This window comes from Marmota flaviventris, chromosome 6 (genome assembly GCF_047511675.1).
Source record: "Marmota flaviventris isolate mMarFla1 chromosome 6, mMarFla1.hap1, whole genome shotgun sequence".
Classification (NCBI taxonomy): Eukaryota; Metazoa; Chordata; class Mammalia; order Rodentia; family Sciuridae; genus Marmota; species Marmota flaviventris.
This window is the reverse complement of record NC_092503.1, coordinates 26,032,067-26,057,756: the sequence shown is the minus strand read 5'-3', so window position 1 is coordinate 26,057,756 and position 25,690 is coordinate 26,032,067. Positions and strand designations below refer to the sequence as shown.

Here is a 25,690-nt window from a genome sequence, read left to right as displayed (position 1 = left end):
TTCTCAAACTGTCTGACACTATGAATTAACTTTATCACTGTGAAAAGTTTGCTTGGCTATTGAATTAACAGCATTTTTTAACATTGATTTAAATGGGAAATATTTATAAACTGATATTGATAATTCAAAAATTCATAGTGAAAAGGAAAATTTAAATCCAAGAAGTTCATTGCAGTATTGCATGATCTCGATTTTATAATTTTTAAGTTATATATGTATATGATATATTTATATATTTTATATACATTTTAATATATATGAGTATATAAAATACATAAATATATTTTAAAATATATATTAATATTAAATATAAATTAAAATACATATGTATATATTTTTGCATAGAGTGTACAAAGGTAAAAAGACTAAAAGAAAATAACCTAAATTGTTAAAAACATGTATCTCTGAGTGATGGAGTTGCAAGTATACTTAATTTTCTCCTCTTGTAATTAGAAAAGGAGTACAATAATTTTAAAGGGAATCAATTAAGAAGGAAACTTAGCTTCTTCCTTCCATGATTTCTGAAAAACAAAAACCTCCTTAGCAGTCACAGTACATTATATATCCATTATAATTCTCCTATTAGTAAACATTCTAAAATAACAGACCCTGGTCCTGTAGCTGTGTTTGTTTTCTAGATGGTGGTGGACAGCGTGAAGGCAGGTGTGATTTCTGTGGTCTGTGAACACGGCGGCATGACCTTGGAGAGCCTTCTCTACCTCATGGGGAAAGCCCTGCAGGGGCGGAAGGCACAGAGTATAGGAATCCTGAGTGATGGAGATAGCAGAGAAATCAATTTACTTCAAGGTGGGACTGGGGATTGGTGAAGAACAGCCAGACAACTTTGCACTTATGCAGTGTTTGTCCACTGAATAACTTTAATATTAATTTTCAATTTGCTAAGAAGTGTTGATTTTAGCTTAAGAGCATACTCACATTGTTGCGAAATAGCTGTCCAGAACTTTTTCATGTTCTCAACTCAAACTCTGTGTCTACCCAACAATAATTTCAATTGTGACTAATTCTCTTCCCTTCTCGTAATCCCTGGCAAACGTCATTCTACTGCACTTTAGATTCCTCCTACAAGTGGAATCACATTTGTCTTTTTGTGACGGATGTATTTCACTTAGCATAATGTCCTCAAGATTCATCCCATGTTGTAGCATGTGACAGGATTTCCTTCTTTTGAAAGTGAATAATATTTCATTGTATGTTTATGCCCCATTTTTCGAATCAGTTTGTCCATCCATTTGTTACTTCCATATCTTGGCTGCTGTGAATAGGGATCTGCAAATATCTCTCTGAGTTTTTGCTCATAATTATTTTGGATGTGATTTCTGGGTCTCCCATGGTAGTTCTATTTTTGTTTTGGTGCTAGGAAGTAAACCCAAGGGCCACTTTACCACCGAGCTGCCTCCACAGCCCTGAATTTTTTTGAAACATGGTCTTGTTAAATTGCTGAGGCTGATCTTGAACTTATGATCCTTCTAATTCATCTTCCTGAGACATTGAGATTACAGGCATGTGTCACCACACCTGGTAGTTCTATTTTTAATTTCTGGAGAAATCCCCATATAGTTTTGCATAGCTGTTTTGTCAACGTGACATAAGTGTTTCAATTTTTCTAAATCCTTAATTTGTTCTTTCCTCTCCTTTTTTTTGGGGGGGAGGGTGGGTCGTGGGGGGGCGGTACTAGGGATTGAACTCAGAGGCATTAGATAATTAAGCCAAATTCTCAGCCCTATTTTGTATATTTATTTAGAGACAGGGTCTCACTGAGTTAGTTGCTTAGTGCCTTGCTTTTGCTGAGGCTGGCTTTGAATTCGCAATCCTCCTGCCTCAGCTTCCCAAAGTGTACCACTGCACCTGGCTCTTTTCTTTTTTTGAATAATACCCATCCTCATTGTTTTTGACTGGCATTGCTCTGATGTTGAGTGATGAGTGATGTTTGGCCATTGGTGTCTCTATCGATTTATCTACCTATATCTATGTATCTAAATATGTCTACATATATATTTTTGTGTGGTACTTGGGATTGAACCCAGGGGTGTTCTATCACTTAGGTACATACCTAGCCCTTTTTATTTTTTATTTTGAGACAGGGTCTCATTGAGTTCCTGGAGCTGACCTCAAACTTGATATTATCCTGCCTCAACCTCTCAAATTGCTAGAATTATAAGCATGTGCCACCATGCTAGGCTAACAGTCACCCTTTTAGGGGCTGGGGAGAAATGATGAGTTTTAGAAGTAAATTTCTAGTTTCTTTTCTCCCTTATAGAACTTGAATTCTCCCCTGCCTATACCTAAAAAAGGATTTACTGTCATCAAATATTCCATCCTTGTGGTTTGAGGGAGGAGGGAACAAGATGATCAAAGATCCAGCTGGTAGGAAATTCACAAAATGGTGTAGTGAGTCCCTGAATCACTTCCCAGGAAGTGAAGCAGAGGAGAGTGGCAGTTAATGTTTGCTGACTCTGGGAGCCTTACATCTGCTCTGAACTACTTATGTGTTGATTGATAATTGTGGGAAGCATTTTGACTTTGGAACTTGGTTGCAAGATCCCCCAGGACTTGACCGGCTATTCCCTGTGAACTGTGTGTGAGCCTGGTGACTCACACCGCTGCAAGGTGGAGGCAGAAATGCAAAGCCCAAAGCCAAAACACACCATGTCCAGTTGTTCCACAGTGTGAAGGATACTCTGCCATGGGGGTGTCCAGTGGCATCTTAGTGGCCTGAACGTGGTGCAGCATGAAGTCCGGAGATCTTGGTCTTATGGGCAGATGTTGGCTTTTTGAATCTGTGTTTGCACACTGCTGTTCATGATAATTTCACAAACTAATATGACATTTTGATTTGTCCCCCTCAGGCTATAAAATTGGTATTAAAAATTTACTGAGGCCTGAAGTGAGAGACTTCTGGGAGAAATTAGGCAGCTTTGTAGCCACCAAAGAAGAAGGGGGTCATGTGGACTTATTTGTGCCTCTTGGAGCATCAGGTGAGCTTTTGACATACCGTAGAAAGAAGTGGTCACACGTACTTTATGATGTTCCTCTGTGAATTTATGAAGTGCTCGTAGAGCAAATGATTCAGTCACACTTCACTTTTACTTTTCTTTATATGACATATACCCAGGAAAGAAGGGTTTGGGGATAGTGATCAGAATAACCTGTCTCTGCAGAAATAGTCACGTCTGGTAAGACTCAGCAGCATCATTTCTATTTATTCTGGAAACAAAAATCAGTATCCATAATATGGGGGAAGGTACCTGGCCAGCAGAGGAACAATTATCAACAGTCTGAGGAAAACTGCCCCTTCAGTGATTAGAATCTTGAATGAACATGACCTTGGTGACCAAGGTCCTGGACCTGAGTCTGCCCATGCTGTTTGTTAGCTGTGTGGCCACAGGCAAGTTTGTGGCTATTTCCTCACACAGAAATTAGGAGTTAGTAACTTACCTGACCATAAGGACTTGCAAATATAAAAATAATATAAATATTTTGGGCTGTGGCTGTGGCTCAGTGATAGAGCACTCACCTAGCACATGCAAGGCGCTGGGTTTGATCCTCAGCACCGCCTAAAAATAAATAAATAAATAAATAAATAAATAAAATAAAGGTATTGTGTTCAAATACAAGTAAAAATATGTTAAAAAATATAAATATTTGAATAATAAAAATTAAAATAAATAGATAATATTAAAAACAGTGAAGTGCTTTATAAAAACAAGCATGGTTGGTGATCAGTAAAGTGGCCCACCTGTCTGGAATTTATGAAGCAGAGAAGAGGAGAGGGAGCATGAAATTAAAATTTCTCAGAATGCTTCTTATTTGTCATTCTTGAAAGTACTGTGAGTTTTGAACCTTTTTTTTTTTTTAATACTGGGGATTGAACCTAGGGGCACTCAACCATTGAGCCACATCCCAGTCTTTTTTTTGTATTTTTATTTAGAGACAGGGTTTCACTGAGTTGCTTAGAGCCTTGCTAAGTTGCTGAGGCTGGCTTTGAATTTACAGTCCTCTTGCCTTAGCCTCCAAGGCCACTGGGATTACAGGTGTGCACCACCACACTCAGCTTTAATCCTCAAATTTCACAGGACTATTTAATACATGCAAAGGGAAGGAAAAATGAAAAAGATGGAGAGGGATAAAAAATGAAACAAAGTGCTGGGTGCTGAGTGTGGTGGTGCATATCTGTAATCCCAGCAACTCAGGAGGCTGAGGCAGGAGGATCACAAGTTTAAGATCATCCTCAACAACTTAATGAGGCCCTAAGCAACTTGGTGAGACCTTGTCTCAAAATAAAAAATAAAAAATGATGGACTGGGTTCAATCCCCAGTACCCCCCGCCGAGATGTACAAAATAATGTACAAAAATTATAAATAACTACCTCTGTAAAGTTATCACACACACACACACACAATGTGAACCATACAGAAAAAATATATATATATAGAAAAATATATATAGAAAAACCTAGGAGGAAATGTACCAAAATATTGGCAAGCAGCATCCATTTCTATATGTGCTTTACAAATTCCCTACTTTAGAAACCACTTTTAAAAGATAGGTTACAAAGGACATGGATGGTTTGATCCCACTGTTTAAGACATTTGTGCATGAGAGGTGGACAGGGTGGTGATGGTGTATGGATAGAAAAGGGTCTGGAAGAATGTGTACACAATGCTAATAGAAATCAAATAGAATGATAGCTGAGTTTTTATCTTTTTTTAAACTTTTAAAAATAATTAGTTTGTCCCTATATTCTAGAACAAAACAATATTACTTTCATAATGATAACAAAACAAACAAATTTTTGTGGTGCTGGGAATCAAACCCAGATCCTTGTTGATGCAGGGCAAGTGCTCTACCACTGAGCTACAATGTCAGCCTACAAGAGCAAAATTTTTAACTGGAGAAGAAGAAATAGCAACAATATGGAAAGGTGAGGAACAAAGAGAGGATTTATCAATATAAATATCATCTTAAGTTAAGCTTAATGATACCCCCCCAAAATACATTTCTTACATTTTGGGCCCTAACAACATCCCTAAAATTCTCATCAAATACAATATTTCCTAGATGAACCATTGAAGACCCACAAATATCTGTCCTCCAAAATATGCCTCCTCCCATCTTAAGTATCACTTTTTCCCCCCTTGCTAAGTTGCTCAAGCTGGTCTTAAACTCTTGGGATCAAGTGATCCTCCTGCTTCAGATTCCTGAGCATCTGGGACCACAGGTGCCCCCACCACACCTGGCTTCTGGCATCACTCCTGAGCTTATTATCCCCATGAGCTGTGACTGCAGCAATTGTCTCTGATTCCCACTTCTAAATCATGTGCTCAAATATTCCCACTTAGCAATTCTTTTCCTGAAGCCCTCGAGTCCACACACTCCCACTTTTCCCTTCTATTGCCTTTCCATCCTCCTTGGTCCCTCCCTTGATGAACTTGGATTTAATGATCCCACATTTCAACACACCCTTGCAAAGATTTGGAACTTCCTTGCCTCTTTCTCCTGGTAAATACCAATGCTGGTTTACAATAAACCATGGGCATACACTACACCCAGTTGCATTAAAGCAGCTGAAGATGGTTGGGGAAAGTAATAGCATTGTTCTGACCAGTCCAACTCTACTGGGATGACATCAATATCAAGTGTGATAGCAACACTGATGAGCAATCTTTCCATACTTCCTTGGTAGATTCATTGTCCCACTCTTTGAGATGATAATTTCATCCTTTCTCTCCAGGCAGTCTTTCAAAACCCATCTCTTTGTGTTGACCTTGCCTCTTATTTTCCTAAGAAAGCTGAATCATTTGGAAACTCCCTAATTTTCCTCCCACCACCTTTCCCGCCCTTGTCTTCATTCTTACTCTTCCCATATTTTACCATGGAAGAAGGGCCCCTGCCCAAAGATCGGCCGCTCACTCAATACCTCATTATCACTCTCCTGTAGACTTTAATCCCACACTCAGTTCCTTCCCCAGAGCCTCAATTCTCCCTCTGTCATATGCTCCCTAAAAAATCAGGAGCATCTTTAGCATCTCCCTGTCTTTAACAAAAAGACAAACTTTCCCTCATCATTTTTTAAGTATAGTCACCTCAGTGATTCTCAAACTTCAGTCTATATATGAATCACTTGGAGGGTTTGTTAAAATACACATCAGTGGGCTCCACCCTAGAGTTTTTGGTCCCATCAGGTCTTGGGGCTGGAGGATTTTTATTTCTAACAGGTTCCCCTGAGATGTTGCTGCAGCCCCACTTTGTGACCTACTGATCTATACTGATTGTCTCTTCTTTACCCACTTCTGCCTTTTTGGAAGCTAGAAGTGACTTTCGTGTACTCAAATCCCAGTGGTCCCTTCCTTCTCATCCCTTGCTTAGACTTCTTGGAAGCATTTGATGCAGAGGAACATGCCTGCTCAAAACACTCCTCTTGGTTTCTCTAATACCATGCTCTCCTTGTTTCCCTCCCACCTCAGTGACCTTTCTTCTAGGTCTTCTTTGCTTGCTTCTCATTTGTGGATATGTGTACACAACCGTGCCTGATTTTTATATAGCTCATAGAAGAGTAGTGGATATACGATAAATCACATATACTTAAAAGTGTATGATTAGATAAATTTTGACTTGTGTATTCCTGCCCTGTGATCATAAAATAGTCAAGGAGATGAACATGATCATCAACCCAACATCAACAATTTCTCTCCTGCTTCTCCTCTCCCCAACCTGAGGCCACTACTGATATACTTTTTTTTCACTAAATATTAACTTACATCTTTTATAATATTCTATAAATGGAATCATGTAGCATATATTTTTTTGGTCCAACTTCGTTCAGTGAGAATAATTATTTTAGGTTCATCCACTGAATGCAATCAATGGCTCATTTCTTTTTACTCCTGGGAATTATTACTTTTCATGGATACACCATAATCATAGACAATGACAGATTATGTAGGTAACTTCATAATCTATTAACAGATAGACACATTCATTTATCTCTTGATATAAATTTGAATTCTTTTTTGTTTTTGGCTTTTAGGATTAAAGTTGCTGTAAACATATGCTTTCATTTCTCTTGGATAAATATCTAAGAGTGGAATGACTGGGTCACATGATAAGTGTGTGCTTAACTTTTTTAAAAACAGCTAAACTATCTCCCAGAGTAACTACTTACTTATGCCACTTAACATTTCCAGTAGGAATATATGAGAACTCCAGTTGCCCAATGCTCCAGTACTTGATCTGGTCAGCTGTCTTAACTATTCAAATGAATGTGTAGTGGTATCTTGTCGCATTGTGGGGTGGGTATTGGGGGTTAAACCCAGGGGACCTTTACCACTGAGCTACATCTCCAGTCATTTTTGTTTTTAATTTTGAGACAGGTTCTGCTAAGTGGCATAGAACCTCATTAAATTGCTGAGGCTGACCTTGAACTTGCAAGCCTTCTGATTCAGCCTCCTGAGTCACTTGGGCCTTGGGCCACCCTGCCTGGCCTATCTCATTGTATTTTTAATTTTCAGTTTCCTAATGACTCATGATGCTGAGCATTTTTTCATGTAATTATTTACCATTCACTTACCTTGGTGAAATTTCTGTTCAAATATTTTACATATTCGAAAAACAATGTTGTTTATTTTCTTCTGTCTGTGACTAATATTTTCGTTTTCTGAATGGTTTCATTTGAAGACTAGAAGTTCTTAATTTTGATGAATCAAATTTATCATTTTTAATTTTATAAATCATGCCTTTGGTATCATATCTAAAAACTCTTCATTTAACCATAGGTCATAAAGATTTTCCCCTATGATTTGTAGGACTTGATTAATTATAGTTTTAATTTGACAGTTAGGTATGTGACCCATTTGATTTATTTTTTAGTAGACTATGAGGCATGGGTTGAGGTTAAATTTTTTTAACATATGGATATCTAAGTTTTCCAGCACCGTTCCTTTTAAAGACTGCTCTCTCCACAGTGATTTCATTAGCATATTTGTTGAAGTCAGTTGACTCCATGCATGGAGGTCCACAACTTGGATTCTGTACTTGAAACGTTAGCCGTCAGTAAGTCAGAAGCATCTAAACTTCCACCTCTCTCATCTTGTTCCAAACAGTAATTGCACAGTTTGAAGTAAATATTTACTCTTGGTCCACAAAGGACTAAAATGCATTACTCGTTACATTATTTTATTCCAAATGATTCAATCTATACACTAAATTCAATAATCTGATCTATATGCTGTGTCATTGAGGTAGGGAGGAAACTAAATTTTGGCCCTGTATTGATTTGTATTTTAATTATGTCTGTCCTCTTACAATGAGAACTCTCCTTTAAGTCAGACTATTTTTAAAAATATATGTAGCTTTTCCCTGTCTTTGGGCTGAGAATTCCAAATTTATAAATAACCACTGTGCCCAGCTCCTTGCCCTCTTTCCCCACTCTACTGTTTAGTCTTAATGAACTAAAGGGTTGAGCTTCAGTATTAAGGGGTGAAACATAAAGTTTTTTTTTTTTGGGGGGGGGGTACCAGGGATTGAACCCAGGACACTTGGCCACTGAGCCTCTTCCCCAGCCCTATTTTGTATTTTATTTAGGGACAGGATCTCACTGAGTTGCTTAATGCCTCGCCATTGCTGAGGCTGGCTTCGAACTCACAATTCTCCTGTCTCAGCTGCTGGGATTACAGGCACACTACCATGCCCAGCTAAACATGAAGTTTTAATGGACTATTTAAAGGCAGGATTTGAATCGAAGGTGACAACTCCTAGTGAGTTTTCTTGGCTGAGCCCTTTGTACTTCTAAGTGGTATTTAACAATACCTGGTAAAACCTGTGAGTAAACTAATACAAGTATTTTTGGCTATGCAGAGGCAGGCATAGAAGTGCTCTCTCAGCTGTCTCAACTAACTGGCACATTCTTTACTGCCCCCACTGGGATTGCAACTGGCTCTTACCAACACAGTAAGTGCTTATGACTGGTGACTATGCCCAACAACAAACACCGACTCCAGGATCACTAGAAGACAAGAACACTTGATAATCATGCCGTGGCCAATGTCAACATCTGCATTTCATCCCTTCTCTAAAGGAATGCTATCATTCCACAAAATATGTAATTTCATATCACTGAGTCTTTTGTTTAGAGGGGATTATTTATTACAAATATTTTCCTTCAAGAAATCATTTACAAAATCTTGGTTGAAATTATCACCAGCAAGAGTTAAGCAAGATGTATAGCTGCTGATCTAGAAAAACAATAAGTACAAATAATAGTTTTTCTTGGTAAAATGTAATCAGAATGCGTTTCTTTGGAAAAACAAAACTGTAGCTATAAGGAGGTGTTAACAGAGTCCCATTTAGATCCCATTTCAGTAGCATTATCTGAGAAGAGAAACAAAGAGAAAATATACTAGAAAGCAAACTTTCATCTAGATTCTAAAGCTTCAAACATTAGATCAAAATGTAATATTGGCTGAAAAACAAGAGAACAAAATTGCTTTGCTACAGTAACATGAGTCATTTTTTCCCTTTAAAACTCCCTTGCTTTCTATTAACAGGGGATGATGGAGAAACTATATAGAGCTTTACTTCTCTATTCCCCAAATGCCAGGGGCCATTCAAGACTAGGAAAGTTGGCATGATTGGGAAACTTGTAAGGGAAAGGACTCTGTGCGGAGGTAACAAAAAGCACATTGTTTTATAGTTTTGAAGCAGAAATTACTTGTTAATTTTAGTTCAAATAACAACACCACCCTATGACAGCCCCATGGCGAGAGGAATTGGCCTAGCTGGGCAGAGCAGGGCGTGGGCACTGTCGTTTACAGTGTGGAACAGGCTTTCTTCTTTTCCTCCTCCTCTGCCTCTCCTTCCTCTGGTTTCTCCTCCTTTCCCCTCTCTTTTTCTCATTCTCCTTATAAAAGAACCTATTATAAAAAATTTCACATTTATCAATGAAATTTTGGTAAACAACCTAAGTAAGATTATCTCTCCATTAAGGACAGAAAAAGCAGATTTATCATACCCTGCATCTTCTAGTCTTGCTTTTTAAGAAAACTTTTTCTTTTTTAAAATATCTTTTAGTTGTAAATGGACACAATATCTTTATTTTATTTATTTATTTTTATGTGGTGTTGAGGATTGAATCCAGTGCCTCACACATGAGACGCAAGAGCTCTACCACTGAACTACATTCCCAGTCCTCAAGGAAACTTTATTTAAAGCACCCACTGGAGATATTTGCAGAAAGAGAGAGCAGTTTGTCCTAATTTAAGAAAGATACAGGGTTGGCTTTGTATGGCATGATGGGGAATGGAAAATGATGAATGGAATTTTCTAGTACTTTCACTTTTAAGATGAATAGATAAAGCAATACATTCTTGCTAAACTGACTGCTCTGCTTCCCAATGCACATGCCGTAGCTATTTAATTTTTGATTTCAAGTAGAATATATCAACCTTTCTATGATGAATAGACAGGCATTTAAAATGGTTCTTTATGTCCTTTTGAGTTTTGAATCTTACTCTTAACATCTTGGTCTTCTAATGGGGAAGGATATAAACCTAGTACAATTGGGGCTTTGTTATACTTTAAACAAGAAGTAGAATCTTTTCATCTGAGCTCAACTCCACAATAATAAAAGGAAAAAATAATGTTAGTTCTTAGTGACTGGCTGGGACCTCAGCAGGGTGGGCCTCCTCCTTCCATCTACTTCAATGAAGCCAAGCTACAGATGTGGTCCAACCTCACAGACTTCCTGGAAGATGCCTTGAAATCAGTGAGGAGAGAGTTAAGACCTCTCTTCAAGGAGCTGCAGAAGGGCATCAGTGGCAGGATGATAGGTAAGTACACTGGCAGCTTCTAACGCAGGTGCATTATGAAGTTCATTAGGAATGGTACAAGCAAAATTTAACTCTTGAACATCTTCAGTAAAACATTTATCCCCTTTTTTATATTTTGTTTCAAATAATGAATACCTACTAAGAAAAAAGTATATCCATGGTTTCTGTTTTTAAAATATACCATCTTATTAATTCCTGTGTCTGTCAATTTGGCCTAGACCAAATCTGCTGTTTGCGGAGCCAGACCAAACAGTTTGCTCTAAAAGTTAACACCTGGCACTTAACATCCTAGTTAAGCCACTTTTACATTACTGCACCTATTATATAAATTGTTCTAAAGTTTAAGTTCTATTTCCTATCTATCTAAATGATATAATTTGGTGATAGCTCCAATTTGCAGAGCCTGGTGGACATCTCTTAACTTATTTTCCCATTCAGACTCCATTCCCATGATCAAAATATCACAATCGTCCCTGGAGAACAACTTAGTGTGTCAGCTTTGAATCTTCAACTAGATCAGTCCATTCTTTAAAATGAAGTCTTTTTCATCATCTAGATAAATTCCCCTCTGCTTCATTTATAACCTCTTTCAATTTTTCCCAGTACTTTCCATCTGATTAAAGCCCTATATCACTGTAGTCATTATGGCTGTATTCCTTTATTCCCTTTCCTCCCCTGATTAAATGTCTATTTACATAGCTACTGTCTGCACAAGAGCAGTAACACCTGTGCACACAGGTATTTTATCCATCAATAAACGTTCTACATCTCTTTGTAAATGCCTCCCATTAACACAGGGCTTTTCCTCTTATTTTCTTGTACTTTGGGAGGTGTCCAGCAATGTTTTTAAGTACTTATGAAATTAATCACAGGAAGTAATTATTTCCCCTGGTTCTTTCACACATATAAAGACCAGACAGAAAAATGGAAAGATAGATTTTTTTATGTGTGTGTGGTGCTGGGGATTGAACCCAGGGCCTTGTGCATGTGAGGCAAGCACTCTACCAAGTGAGCTATATCCCCAGCCCAAAAGGTAGATTTTTAAAGATAGAATTTTTTTTAAAAAAAGTTGAACCCACCCAGTGGTACTTAACCATTGAACCACATCTCCAGCCCTTTTTATATTTTATTTTGAGACAGGATCTCAATAAGTTGCTGAGGCTGGCTTTGAACTTCCAATCCTCCTGCCTCAGCCTCCTGAGTTGCTGGGATTATAGAAGTATGTTTTTGATGATATATGTAGGCAGTGATAAGCCAATGAAAAAAACTTGTTTTCAAATAAAAGCAAGTTGTTCAAATACAAAAAAAATTTAAAAGATGTATTTAAACGTAAATTAAAATTTAAAAAATATATTTTTCCTATGGACTTATAAAAATTTTTACTTCTATTTAAAATATATTTTTTTCCTATGGACTTATAAAAATTTTTACTTCTATTCTTTGCATTTTTGTTTGTCCAACTAAAGAGCAGCAGTGAGGACTGAGTTTTTTCCTTTTTGTTTGCATATCTTACATAAATTAATTATAGGACACATGGACCTTGTATTTACAGGGCAATTTATGTTTGACTCCATGAGTATGACAAGCATTCTGAATAACCAAGACATTGCACAAGCTCTGGCAGATGGTCTGATGGAGCTGTCAAAAGAAAATTCTGTAAGTGTTTCACTGAAGAAAGCAAACCAGAAAACCCACAATACTTAAATTCTTAACTTGGACTTATCATTTTTAAACCATAATTTCTTAGAGAAATTATATCAGTTTATAAAACTAGCCATGGAGAGATTCTAGGCCTGAGATGTGTTAAGTATCCAGAATATGTTCTAGGCCAAGAACATATTCTGGATACTTAAAATATACTGTGCACTATTTTGTCTTGTGCTTAATTTCAGTCAGAAGTGACTTCTTTAAGAGAGATGTTAATTTTATACAACACAATATATATTTCACATAGTGAAAACAATCATTAGTATAAGGGAAAAATGTGTGAAACCAGACATAGAAAGGTGAAGGACGAGGGGGTTAGATGAGGGGATGGGAAAGAAAACACAAAGGAATAGAAATAAACAAATCAGCAATTTGGTTGGTGGCAGGTCTGCGGAACCCAAAGAAGTATTCTTATTAAAACCAAATCTTGGATGCTGTGGCAGGAAAGTCAGTCCACATTTCAGAAGACAATGAGGAGAAGTTAGACAGAAGTTTCCCTCTTTCTCCCCTCAAGATGATAGTGAGGCTCAGGGAAAATGAAATGTGCTGCTGGCTGTTTGGGGGCCACTGGAAATAAGAATGATGTTGACTCTCAACACTGTCTAAACTTCAGTTTCCAAGAGAAGTTTCTCCAGTCCTCTTCTATTGTGGTCACGCTAGTTTGTGGGTGAATTGCATATTGTCTTTGCACACATTCTGTCTCCATGTTACTGGGCATCTCCTCTGATTTCTAGATGGTTTCCTGGATCAGCACCAGACTTATGCATTATACAGGCTTAGCTGTACTGCGTGGAGTTGCAGTTAGCTGTGATTTGTTTTCTCTGAAGGCTTAGCTTCGCAGTACTTAAGTCAAGGTGCACCAGCCCAGTGAGTTAAGACCCTGGTGAGCTCTGTTGCTAAAATGAGCAGGGATGTTCACAGAGCTGGCCCTGGAGGCCTGGAAAGATACTGCACTTTCTCTCAAACACCAAAGAATTGCTAAACATGTTTGGTGTAGGTTCAGAAAACTTATTGCCACTAATTACTTAAAAAAGAATTATGTGTGATATAATTTTGAGGGTGCGAAAGCCCATAGTGTGAGAGCGGAGCCTCAGGGTGTGTTTCCTAGCCACCCTGCCGCTGCTGCCTCTCTCCCAGGCCGACCTCCTTCCCTGAGAGACAGCAGAATCCCTCCTGCTCCCTGTCCTCTTTTGGCCAAGGGGTTGGTGTGGACGACTTTGGGTATGAAGATCTTGAAAGACCATTGCACAAGAAGTTGACCTGCTAATCACATTGTGACAAAAAGCCAAGAACAAGGAGCATATATTATAGCCAGAATGAAATTAATTAGAAAGTCCCATTTGCCCACTATAAGAGTTATTTTTTTTTCTGGATATATACATTAATTAGGTAGAAATCTGAAAACTTGGCTAAAAAGTGTTCTCTTTTCTGCTGTACCCTTGATTACTCATATTTCAGATGAATGCTTTAAATTGTATTTTTTGTGGGGGGGCATTTTTCAGGAAAGGCCTCTGGAATTTTTGGCATGTTTTCTGCTGAAGAAATGTAGTAAAAAGAGCAAAGATGAAGGAAATGTTATTCTGACAAAATGTGACCTAAAAGAAACACTTGATTTGTTCACAAAGGTAAAGTTGCATCTTGATGCCATTGTTTACTGTAGTTTTAGGCACATGAGGGGAAGAAATTAGTAAGTAATAATGCTAGCTTTTCCTGGAAAACTTTCAACTTGTCATTTCTCCTCAGAACTTCATTTTTCATGGACTGTTTTTATTTTATTTATTTTTTAATTTTTATTGTTGGTTGTTCAAAACATTACATAGTTCTTGATATATCATATTTCACACTTTGATTCAAGTGGGTTATGAACTCCCATTTTTACCCCATATACAGATTGCAGAATCACATCAGTTACACATCCACTGATTTACATATTGCCATACTAGTGTCTGTTGTATTCTGCTGCCTTTCCTATCCTCTACTATCCCCCCTCCCCTCCCCTCCCCTCCCCTCTTCTCTCTCTACCCCCTCTACTGTCATTCATTTCTCCCCCTTGTATTATTTTTCCCTTTCCCCTCACTTCCTCTTGTATGTAATTTTGTATAACCCTGAGGGTCTCCTTCCATTTCCATGCAGTTTCCCTTCTCTCTCCCTTTCCCTCCCACCTCTCATCCCAGTTTAATGTTAATCTTCTTCTCATGCTCTTCGTCCCTACTCTGTTCTTAGTTACTCTCCTTATATCAAAGAAGACATTTGGCATTTGTTTTTTAGGGGTTGGCTAGCTTCACTTAGCATAATCTGCTCTAATGCCGTCCATTTCCCTGCAAATTCTATGATTTTGATGGACTGTTTTTAAAAAAGGCATTTTGTTGTTCCCTAGCATGAGTAGCATTTAAGCCATTTCAACTGCTTGAGTAACAATACTTGGTTGTGGGAGAAAAGTACAATAAAAAAAATTGGAAATTTGCATTTTATCTTGTTGCTTATTCTGTTGTTGGGTCCTAAGATAACTTGAATTATTTTTTTCATTTAAACTTTTGTTTTTTTTGGGGGGGGGGGGAGCCAGAGAATTTTTTTCTTAGGTTGAGATTCATATTTATAAAAGAAAAAAATTTAGGTTTAAAGCTACCTCTTCAGGAAAAAAAAAATACTTTTGGCAGTACTGAGCTCAAAATCCACACATTCTTTGTTACATGAAATAATCAGGATTCAGGAAACACTGAGAATCACATTGTCATTCACAGAGCTGATTTCTAGATAGGGGAAAAGGTTATATTAGAACCATTTTTATGTTCAAAGAAAAGTCACCCATCTTTGGTATCTGAAGGCCTAAGTCCCACAACACAACTTGCCATTTAGACTGTTAGTAGGAATAGCTGTGAGGGTTTCCTTAGTAGGTGAATCATCTGTTGCTTTATTAACCCAATATTCTGAAAGTATTTGTCAGTGCTTTGTTCAAGGATAGCTTAGTGCCAGCAGACATGGAGGATTTCAGGGAAGTATCCCCTCTTGCTAAGGTGCCCTGGACTGACTTAGCAAAACAAAAGATCTCAATTATTAAAACCCACCCAACTGAGATTGAGTCACCTCTGTTCCCCCCCAAATTCCTTATTCTTCCCAAACCCAATCATCTCCCTGAGAGGAGTCATAAACAAACATATTGCAGGATCTCTAAACTCTTTTTAGGATGGACCTCTGCTGGCCCACTGCCCAGGCTAATTATGTTTTTTTCAGGAAACACTCCTAGACCACTTCTTAGGCAGAGAACAACTCCCTTCTTTTCAGTTCAGTTTCCTAATAATTACAGGAGCTAACCATTTGCTAGGTGCCATGCTAGATTCTGGGAATAGAGAGCTCAATGAGACACAGTCTCTGTGAGTGGCTGACAGCAGCACAGCAGATGGTAAGTGGTGGTGGTTAACAGAATGTGCAGGCTGGGGGACACACCAGGGCTGGCTGTTCATGCACACCCCCTTTTCCACTTCTCAGAGGCTGCTGCTTTTGCCTTGTCAGGGCAGCCACCTCTCTGAGATTTGGGTGTGTGTTTAGTCTGTATCTATCTTTCCGCCTGGGAAAGCCATTTAAAAATAATCCTACTCATTTTGCCTTCATTCACATGACCCACATGTGACTGTATCACACAGGTTTCAAAGTCTCTCAAAGTCCTTATGAGACTTGGGTGATCCTGACTCCCTGGAAACTTTATTGGAGTTTCTTTTACCCGCTACCAACCCAATAATACCTGCCTATGAAGCAGGCAAACTTGAAGAAAGCAGTAAGGACAAATCTGTACATGCTTCCTCCTCTGAAGTGTCACTTTTACATGTTAAAGACCTAACTACTGGGAGAACTACTTGTGGAATCTCTACACCTACAGCAATGGTCACCAGAACAATTCCTTTCAAAGATGCTTTCCTCCTTGATCTTTCTTAAATTTCTTCTGCCAAATAAAATCCACACTGGAGTCAAGTCTTGTCAACCTACTGTTGACTGAAACATCTAGTCATGTTAATAAAATAATGCATGAAGTGTGGGCTTGGAGCTGCCTGTTGCTGGAAATCAGGTTACTCTCCTTCTGTCATCTGCCTGTAATAAAACTGCATCAACAAGGATCACCCTGACACCTCAGAATCTCTTTAATAGCTTTTCTTTTTTAATGTCAAGTTAGAAATAATATGTGTTAGATTCTCATTTTGTTTTTATTATTTAACATTTAATATGTTGTTCACAGGTTTATGAAACAAACTTGGGCACTCTTTAGAGGAAAAAAAAAACCCAGTTTAAACATAAGTGCTGACTTACGTTAAAATAGAGAATCTGACTTTCTTTACATCTTGGGGTGTGTTTTTAAACCTGACTGTTTTTACCAAAGAGCACCCAAACTTTCAGCCATAGGAGTAGAAATAGTAGCTTCTCTAAGATGATTGTTCTCAAGAACCTCCCCTAAGTCCTGTGTAACAGGGCTGTCTGTCAAATTCAGGACTCCATATGTCTTTCTTTTCTTTCCTTCCTTTCTTTTTCCCCCTCTATCTACCTATCATCTTCCTAGTTCACCTATCTATTCTGTTACCAACCTATTATCTATCTATCCATCTCTCTATCTATATATCCACCTATCCATCCACCTATCCACTATCATCTTGATGTCCAATCAGCAGTTACTTCTGGTCCTTGTGGGCCTGTGGTGTTTACCCTGAACGATGCAACCTTGGTGATGGTCATGCAGCTAGAATCATAGTTATTCCTGAGCTCTACTTGTCATTTCCACAACTATTTCTGGCCCCTGGTGCAGGCAGCATAGTGTCTTCTTGGAAAAGCATTAGCCAAGTCTAGACTGGAAAACACACTGCCTGCTTGCACTCTATCCTAGAGGAAAATTACTGTCATATGATGGAGGCCCAGCCCTGTGAGCTTATTTCTTATGGTAGTCCTATAGGTCCTGGAGAGAGCCATGGAAAAGGCCCACCAACACAAAATAATGACTTTCTTACATATTTGCAAAGTTGGTTGCCTCTGCTACTGCCTCTGAATTCATCCCTAAAAAACAAAATAAGGGGTAGCATATTCATTTTTAAAAATAGACTCTAAAAATCCTAATAATTATAACTTAAAATATAAAATGAGAGAAGTTGTTATTTTAGGTTTAAACAAAATTACTACACCAAATCATTTCCCTATCCTCAAAGAACAATTTATATTTGAAGAAAAATAGCTGCTGCTGAGCCAGAAATGGAACAAAGCCCCACTGTGCACACAGGGTGGTGGTGGGAGCATAATCCCCCAGTGAAAGTGTAAATACATACCAGACTGGCACAGGTCACCACACATGGGGAGGACAAAGGAAATGACTGAAAGACTCTCTGAGTAGACAAGTGCCAGGTTCAGGTGGCATATCATGCAAAATAAGGAGAGAGCTGGTGGCTGCAGTCCAGGGACCAGGGTTCCCTCACAAAGAATTCAGGCTGCCATAAGGAACCCTGTAGCTATGAAATAAAAATTCACTTTTGCCTGAGTAAGACAAAAGCAACTTGGGAACAAATTGATGTTTTTCTTGCCTGGACAATAGCGGGGTCAGCCCTGGTACGTTTATTTTTGATTAGGAAGGGCAACAATAATAACCATTTGTCATGATTATTTCTCAAATTAAATACAGGTCCACTGGTTTCTTAGCTAGAGTGAGCCCTGGGATGCTGCAGGCATGTCGGGGAGGGTAAATTTAATGTGCTAATTTGTAAGGAGGTCACAAGAAGAACAATTGACAAGGAAAAGTGAAGAAAGAATACGCCATATTTAAATGTGGAAACGGACAAGTCTGGAAAGGGGATGCAAATTGTTTATGACATGTTTGCAAAAAATTAGTTGAAAAAAAAGGTGAATTTTATAAAGTGTTGTGTTATTTTCCTTCTGGCATCTTAAAAGTGAGCTAACCTACTTATCCCCTACTGTGAAGTGACAGCAGCACTGAAGCAGAAGCCTGTTGCCCAAGATATGTGCAATACTCTATGCCAGAAAGGAGCCCCTGAATTCAGGACAAAACACCCCCACTACTTTCCGGGGGAATGAGGTTCAATGACTTTAGTTTCCCAAGTAGAAAGCCATTGAAAGGAAGCTAAAGGGTATATGTTTTTTCAAACACAAATTTTAAGTTAAGAGAGGCATTATATTTGTCAGGCTCTCATTAGGGAATCGGGTTAGGGCAGATAGCTTCCCAATGTCTCTTAGGGCAGAGTACTGCCTTTCCAGAGATCCCAAGGCTCACCTCCAAATAATCAAGTTCCATTTAATCTTCAGGAAAGAAACATTATAGAAGACAACTCTCAGGACACAGAATCAAGTCTCAACAAAAGTGATCTAGATTTTGAGGTGCTGCTTAAGCTGGTAAGTCAGTAATAACATAATGTGAATTTCCCATTTGTTTTACTCCTGACAATGAAGCTTCAGTCTTTATTCTGGTTAGTCCTTTGCTGTCCTTGAACATTTCCCTTAAAAAGTAAAGAAAAAAAACACTAAGTATAATTGAGGGGAATCCATCTGGTAAATTTTTCCTCCCCTGAATTAAGCTCTGCACTGAAAAGAAGTTGAGCCAAAAAGAGAAAGCAGAACATCTTTAAGAAAACCAATCTGTATGTGCCATCATGATTTTCCAATACTAGATGTTGTTTTGGTCAGCTTTGCATCACTATGACCAAAAGACCTGACAAAAATAACTTAGAGGAGGAAAACTTCATTTTGATTCACAGTTTCAGAAGTTCAGGTCCCTAGTTGGCCTACTCTATAGCTCTTGGTTGGCGGGTGAGGCAGAACATCATGGCAGAAGGTAATGGTAGAGGAAAGCAGCTAAGAACATGGCAACCAAAAGCAGAGATAAGACTCTACTCATCAGGGACAAAATACTAATTCCAAAGGCATACTCCCAGTGACCTCCAGCCACACTCTACTTGCTTAAAGTTACCACCTGTTAATCAATCTACTGATTAGGTCAGAACTCTCATAATCCAATCATTTATCTCTGAACTTTGTGTGTGTGTGTGTGTGTGTGTGTGTGTGTGTGTGTGTGTATGGTGCCGGGGATTGAACCCAGGACCTTGTGCATGCAAGGCAAGCACTTTACCAACTGAGCTATATCCCCAGTCCCACCTCTGAACATTCTTGCCTTGTCTCACACACAAACTTTTTGGGGATACCTCATATCCAAACCATAACAGATATCATTTAAAGAAATGGATAAATGGAAATAAACAGTTTCTAACTGATCCACCAACTTGTGGTTTGACTTCATATGTTGACTGTAATCAATGTAATGTTTAGGGCTTTGTCCTTTGGGGTAAAACAGGCAGAGTACATAAAAGAAGTTGCATAAACTTAGAGGTCCTGTCCTGCTGGATATGTGGCATGTACATATCATTTTGTATTCTTCAACACATGTACCCATTTGTTATCATATTTCATTCTCAAAAGCCTGTAGAGTAGATGTTAGTAGCCAAATTTTTTAGAAATGAAGAACTAGAGTTAGAAAAGTTAAATGAATTCCCTAAGGTCAGAAAAACTGGGAAAAAACAAAAGAAGACTTGTGGAAAGAACATCTGACAACAGCTTTGAAACAACAGCTTTGGCAGTTGACACTTTAAGCCACAATGATTGTAAACGTTTAATAACGCCAATGTTTAAAATAATATACATATGTAAATATACGTAAAAATATAACTAGGTTGCAAACCAACTGCTGATTGAGATGCAGATGTATTTTTTAATTTATTAGATATGTCTAAATAGACGTTACACACAGACCATGTGTTTGAAACATAAAACTTAAGTAACCAAGAGTAGTGTTTTTTGTTTGTTTGATTTTTGGTTTTTTGGTATGGGGAATTGGACCCAGGGGTGGTTATCCATTGAGACACATCCCTAGTCTTTTTTATTTTTTAAATTTGTTCTTTTTAGATATACATGACAGTAGAATGTATTTTGGCATATTATACATACATGAACATAACTTATTCTAATTAGGATCCTATTCTTGTGGTTGTATCCCCAGACTTCAAAAAAAAAATTTTTTTTTTTTAAACTTTGAGACAGAGTTTCACTAAGTTGCTTACAACCTTGCTAAGTTGCTGAGGCTGGTCTCAAACTTGTAATTCTCCTACCTCAACCTCTGGAGCCACTGGGATTACCTGAGTGCACTACCATGCCCAGCAGAGCAGTGTTTTTATAGTATTTCAAAGAGAATGCATTTTCTCATTTTTTTTAAAAAAAATTACTTTATAAATTTCAGTCTTAATTCTTAAAATTATGGTTGGCTCATCTTAGTGAAGACCACATAGCCTTATACTTCATATTGTCATATTTTGTTTTCCATTTTAAACAAGAAGTTTGTTTAAACCATAATCAATGAGCTATTTAGTATTCATTTTTATGAGTAATCTATACCTACTGAAAGACAGATTATCCTACATGTAAGAGTTATGTAGGAAAAAAAGTTACAAAATTGTTCTTGGTTTTACAACAATAAATGAAAAAACATTAGAATTCTCCACTAGAACAAGGTATACAAGGATTTGTTGTTGTTGCTGTTGTTTTGTTAAAACAGTAAGAACAAAATAATTTACTGTAATATAAAGGTGAGAGCTGAAGGAATATGCTACTCATGGAGAAGGGCTTTTCTCCCATTCCATCTCTACTTGATGTCAATCAAAACATACCTTTGCCTATTTAGTAAAAAAGAGGAGAGAAATTATATCCCATCTATGTATATCAAAGTGCATAAAGGCATTCTACTGTCATGTATAATTAATTAAAACAAATAAAAAGTTTCAAATTAAAAAAGAGGAGAAGGAAGAGGAGGGGAGGGGGAAGGAGGAGGAGGAGGAAGCTTGTGTATATACCCTAGTTACTGTATGCTTAATAAAGCAATGGAAAGTGGAAGCTGAAAGAATAGGGAAACCTACACTGCTTTAGTAGTGGGTTGTGGTGAAGCCCAGTGGCATCTGCCAGCTGAGGAAGTGCTCTTTCCCTGTGAGAACAGTACTCCCTCTGGAGAAGAGCAGTTTCCCTTTTTTAGGAGACACCTCCCATCTGCTGCAGCTTCAGCCTCTAGGTGCGACTGAGAAGATTTGTCTGTCAAATTGGACTTCGACAAACCCCGTGGTTCCTTGTAGACTTTCCTTAGTTCATTAAGCAGTGTAGTCTCTCAATCTTAAACCACTCCACAGAAACAATTAGGATGTTCATTGTTCTTAGTGTTGGCCTCTTCCTAGGGCTTCTTGAGGGCTGGAGTCATGATGCTTTTCCTATGAGTTTTTAATGCCTTTCTACAGGAGAGAAAGCTGCAGAGAAACTCAGCAGATAAGCGAACTAGTGCTGCCAGGGAACTCTTACAGAGTGAGAGAAAGTATGTGCAGATGCTGGAAATTGTGCGGGATGTTTATGTGAGACCACTGAGAGCAGCACTGGCATCAAACAGAGCAATTCTGAGTGCTGCAAACATACAGATAATTTTCTCTGATATTCTGCAGATTTTAAGTCTCAACAGGTAAATTACATTTTGTCTCAAGAGCTGTACAGAACCTCTTTCTCTGCTCCTCCTGGGTACAATGATCATCTTGCAGAGGGGAGGTCTCCTCAGCCCGTCACTCTCTGGGCTGCAACTGGAAGTGATCATTCCTCCCCAGGTCCAGGCTAGGTGCAAAAATAGAGTCCAGTGCTGGGGCTTTCTGTATCAGGAGAATATTTGCACAAAAGACAACCAGAAAGAGAGCTGGGTGGAGTCATTCTTAATCAGCAAATCTTAATTGATCAGGGAGAGAGGAGCAGAAGAACTTAACAGGCTCAAGGTAATAGGGAACTTTACCCAGAAATCCCAACACAGATCAGTTTAATAAATGTGCTTCATGTATATAACCTGAGAGAGAACAGTCACTCTACCTGTTGTAAAGTAAGAAAATTGAGCATATGCTGCTCTGACAGTGACTCTTTAGGTAACTTGGGACCAGTTGTCCACCCTCTATAGGCCCCTGCTGCCATGAAATGAAGAGGTTGGTAGGCCTCTGCCAGTTTTCAAGATCTGGGACAGCTGGGAGAGACTATCTTAGAGGCCCAGGGACATATGGTGCTTAGAGTTGGAGCTGTCTAAGCTGTTGTTGTTCCCTGAAGGTGGGACATTCAGGGGCAGCTGTATTGAAGCTAGCCTGGGTTCTGACTCCAGGAATTAGGACAAAGAGAGGGACCTTCCACAGCGTGCCTACTTCCTTACACCCTTACCCCTACTTCTGGTCCATCAAATCTCTATTGCTCTATGTTAAGAAAAAAGTTCTTGATCAAAATCAAGTACCGTCATAAAAGACTAGGCCGCAAAAGTCTACACTAGCAACAATTAAGTCTGCAAGCTATCATGGGCTTATATTCACAATTATATTTTCCCCATATTGCAGGCAATTTCTAGATAACCTAAGAGACAGACTACAGGAATGGAGCTCAGCCCACTGTGTGGGGGAAATATTCATAAAGTTTGGAGGCCAGTTGAACACATACACCAATTTCTTCAATAATTACCCTGTTGTTCTGAAAACCATCGAGAAGGTAAATGGTTGACTCGTCATCCATCCTTTGATTAGGACCAGAGTTAACAGGAAGGGCTGCTTCTCTGCCTTTCTCTCCTAGGTCTTCTCTCCTGTCCTGTGAGCTCTCTGAGGACAGGGACCCTGACAAAGAGCTAGGACATTGCTTTACACACAGCATTATCTAGGTTGAACTGGACTAATCCTCATATACACTGCCCATTACATCTTACCTGGCTCCCCTGTGGCTCAGTTACAGGAGAATGTTCAACAATTAGGTAGAAGAAAGACTGTGAGCTTTGATTCTATTCTCCAGCCCAATCCCATATGGCTCGGATGAGTTCAGCTCTTTGGACAAAAGTGCACTTGAATATGGCAATTTCATAGATCTGATCTTGAGGACAAGAATTGGAGCAGAGACACATGTTACCAGAAACAAACTGGTGCCAAAATTTTTATAGTTATGTTTAACAATGAGACCTGCTCCACTAGCATAGTGTATATGTATATATTCAATAATTGTTAGCTATAATTACCGAAATCAGAATTTTTAGAAATTAGCACTGCTGATATCATTTAGACATGTACCTACTAAGTGGAAGGAGGTAAGTTCATGGTTGCAATAAAGGAAATGAATTAATACATCTAAAAACAGATATTAAATATAGTAGAATGCTTTTATAATATTATGAAAACATGATTAATAGCAGTATTAAAAGTGACTATTATTACTAGTCAAGTTCTTACTACAATGAAATAACCTCTACTGCATGACAGGTACTTTATTGACAGAATTATCCCCTTCATCCTAAATTAGGTGTGAGATCCATTTTACAGATGAGAAAGCTAAAGGTGAAAGAAGTTAACTTGACAATGTCGATTTATTCTAGTTCTAATCCAGGCCCATTGAAAAGTCTATTATTATTTGTCTTATTAAGTTCAATGGCTAGGGCTAGGTCTATGATATAATTAAGACACTCTGCTTAATATATTAGGAGACACTGGGGGTGCCTTTAGTACTTGGAATAGATGGAGATGTTGTCCTGCTTGGAGTGTTCCATAGGTCATCACTCACCAGGTGGAACAGAAGGCTTTGCAGCTGTCTCATACAGCAAGGTTTTGACAGTTGTTCCCTTCTAGTGCAGAGAAATGACACCAGCATTCCGAGCTTTCCTGAAGAGGCATGATAAGACCACTGTTACTAAAATGCTGAGGTGAGTTCCAAGGGAGAGCACAGTTGGGTCCCAAGGAGAGGGTACTCCTCAATTTTCAAGCAGAGACCAGGCTCCCTTCTCTGTGCCTCATACAGCCTGCCGGAGCTGCTTTTGTTCCCATCTCGGAGATTTGATGAATATGTGAATCTTCTCTATGCTCTGAGGCTTCATACTGCTGCGGAACACGTTGACCGTGGGGACCTGACCACTGCAATTGGCCAAATCAAAAAATACAAAGGTTATATAGATCAGGTTCGTTGCTGATAAGCATCTGTCTTTCACAAATGTCACAATGCTTTTGTGGCACTCTCAAAGATCCTGAGATATCTTCTCTTCTGTGGTGTTCTTGTAGTCTTTGGTTCTTTTAAATATTAAATAGATAGATGTATTCAATGGTTTTGAACACTAAGGGCATCAATCCTAACCCAAGCAACATGGAATAGAATGTTTTCAGAGAGCTGTACAATGACAATAAAACCTTTACTAAAATGAAAGTTTGAAAATTTTATTTTCTTGATAACAAAAAGAAAGAATGATGTGTATAATCCTTTGATTCTGAAATTACTTTTTAAAGTATTAATTAGTTTTCCTGCTTCAGTAAGTACAGAAATCAATCTGAAAGACATTGGCATCTTGGAGTACAGTACTCTCATGTTGTAGACATCATCATCGATTGTGCCTACTACATAGGAATCTGGGCTGAATATAACCTGTTACTCCTGTTACCATATCAAAGCCCTGAGGATGCTTTCATAAATAGTAATGTTACTTGCCTTTTAAAACACTGTTTTATGGGGCTGGGGTTGTGGTTCAGTGATAGAGCACTCACCTAGCATGTGAGGCCCTGGGTTTGATCCTCAGCACCACATAAAAACAAACAAATAAAATAAAGGTATTGTATCCAACTACATATTACAATTTGTTTAAAAAAATAAAACACTGTTTTAAAACAGCAGGTACAGAAAATTTAAGTTTTTATTGTAGTAAGGTATCAAACCATGCACCAAGTGCCACAAAAATATTTTAATCCTTTTCTTTTAGGATTAAAAATGTCACAATTTTAGTTGGTCTAAAATCAGTCTGTTTTCTAGATGAAAGAAAACATCAGAATGAAGGAGCAGCTGTCAGACATACAGAGAATCATCTGGGGGTGCCCTGTAAGTATTCTGATGTATTTTATGTATTCTTTGCTCGTGAGTATAATCTCATCTTTGGCAGAAGACATAAAGATCCCACTGCAGCTAATGTATGGAACGTCTGCTGCTGCTGGGGCTCACTGCAACCTCTCACATTTCACAACTTCCTTATCTGCAGCCATGCTCCATGAGAAGAGGCACACGTGACCTTGGCCCTATCCCACCACTTTTCTGCAGT

The 25,690-nt window shown here is 38.4% G+C and overlaps 1 protein-coding gene across 1 annotated transcript in view; it reads left to right on the top strand.

Annotated features, from left to right (window-relative positions):
• The window catches only part of Ect2l (epithelial cell transforming 2 like), a 91,410-nt gene that overhangs the window by 53,693 nt on the left and 12,027 nt on the right, over window positions 1–25,690 (top strand). The window contains exons 10-20 of the mRNA XM_071613871.1: window positions 639–807; window positions 2,868–2,996; window positions 8,876–8,968; window positions 10,663–10,845; window positions 12,398–12,501; window positions 18,841–18,927; window positions 21,864–22,078; window positions 22,977–23,124; window positions 24,243–24,316; window positions 24,412–24,568; window positions 25,408–25,473. Of these exons, the coding sequence (XP_071469972.1) occupies window positions 639–807; window positions 2,868–2,996; window positions 8,876–8,968; window positions 10,663–10,845; window positions 12,398–12,501; window positions 18,841–18,927; window positions 21,864–22,078; window positions 22,977–23,124; window positions 24,243–24,316; window positions 24,412–24,568; window positions 25,408–25,473 (1,425 nt within the window). The remainder of the gene's footprint in view (window positions 1–638; window positions 808–2,867; window positions 2,997–8,875; window positions 8,969–10,662; window positions 10,846–12,397; window positions 12,502–18,840; window positions 18,928–21,863; window positions 22,079–22,976; window positions 23,125–24,242; window positions 24,317–24,411; window positions 24,569–25,407; window positions 25,474–25,690) is intronic.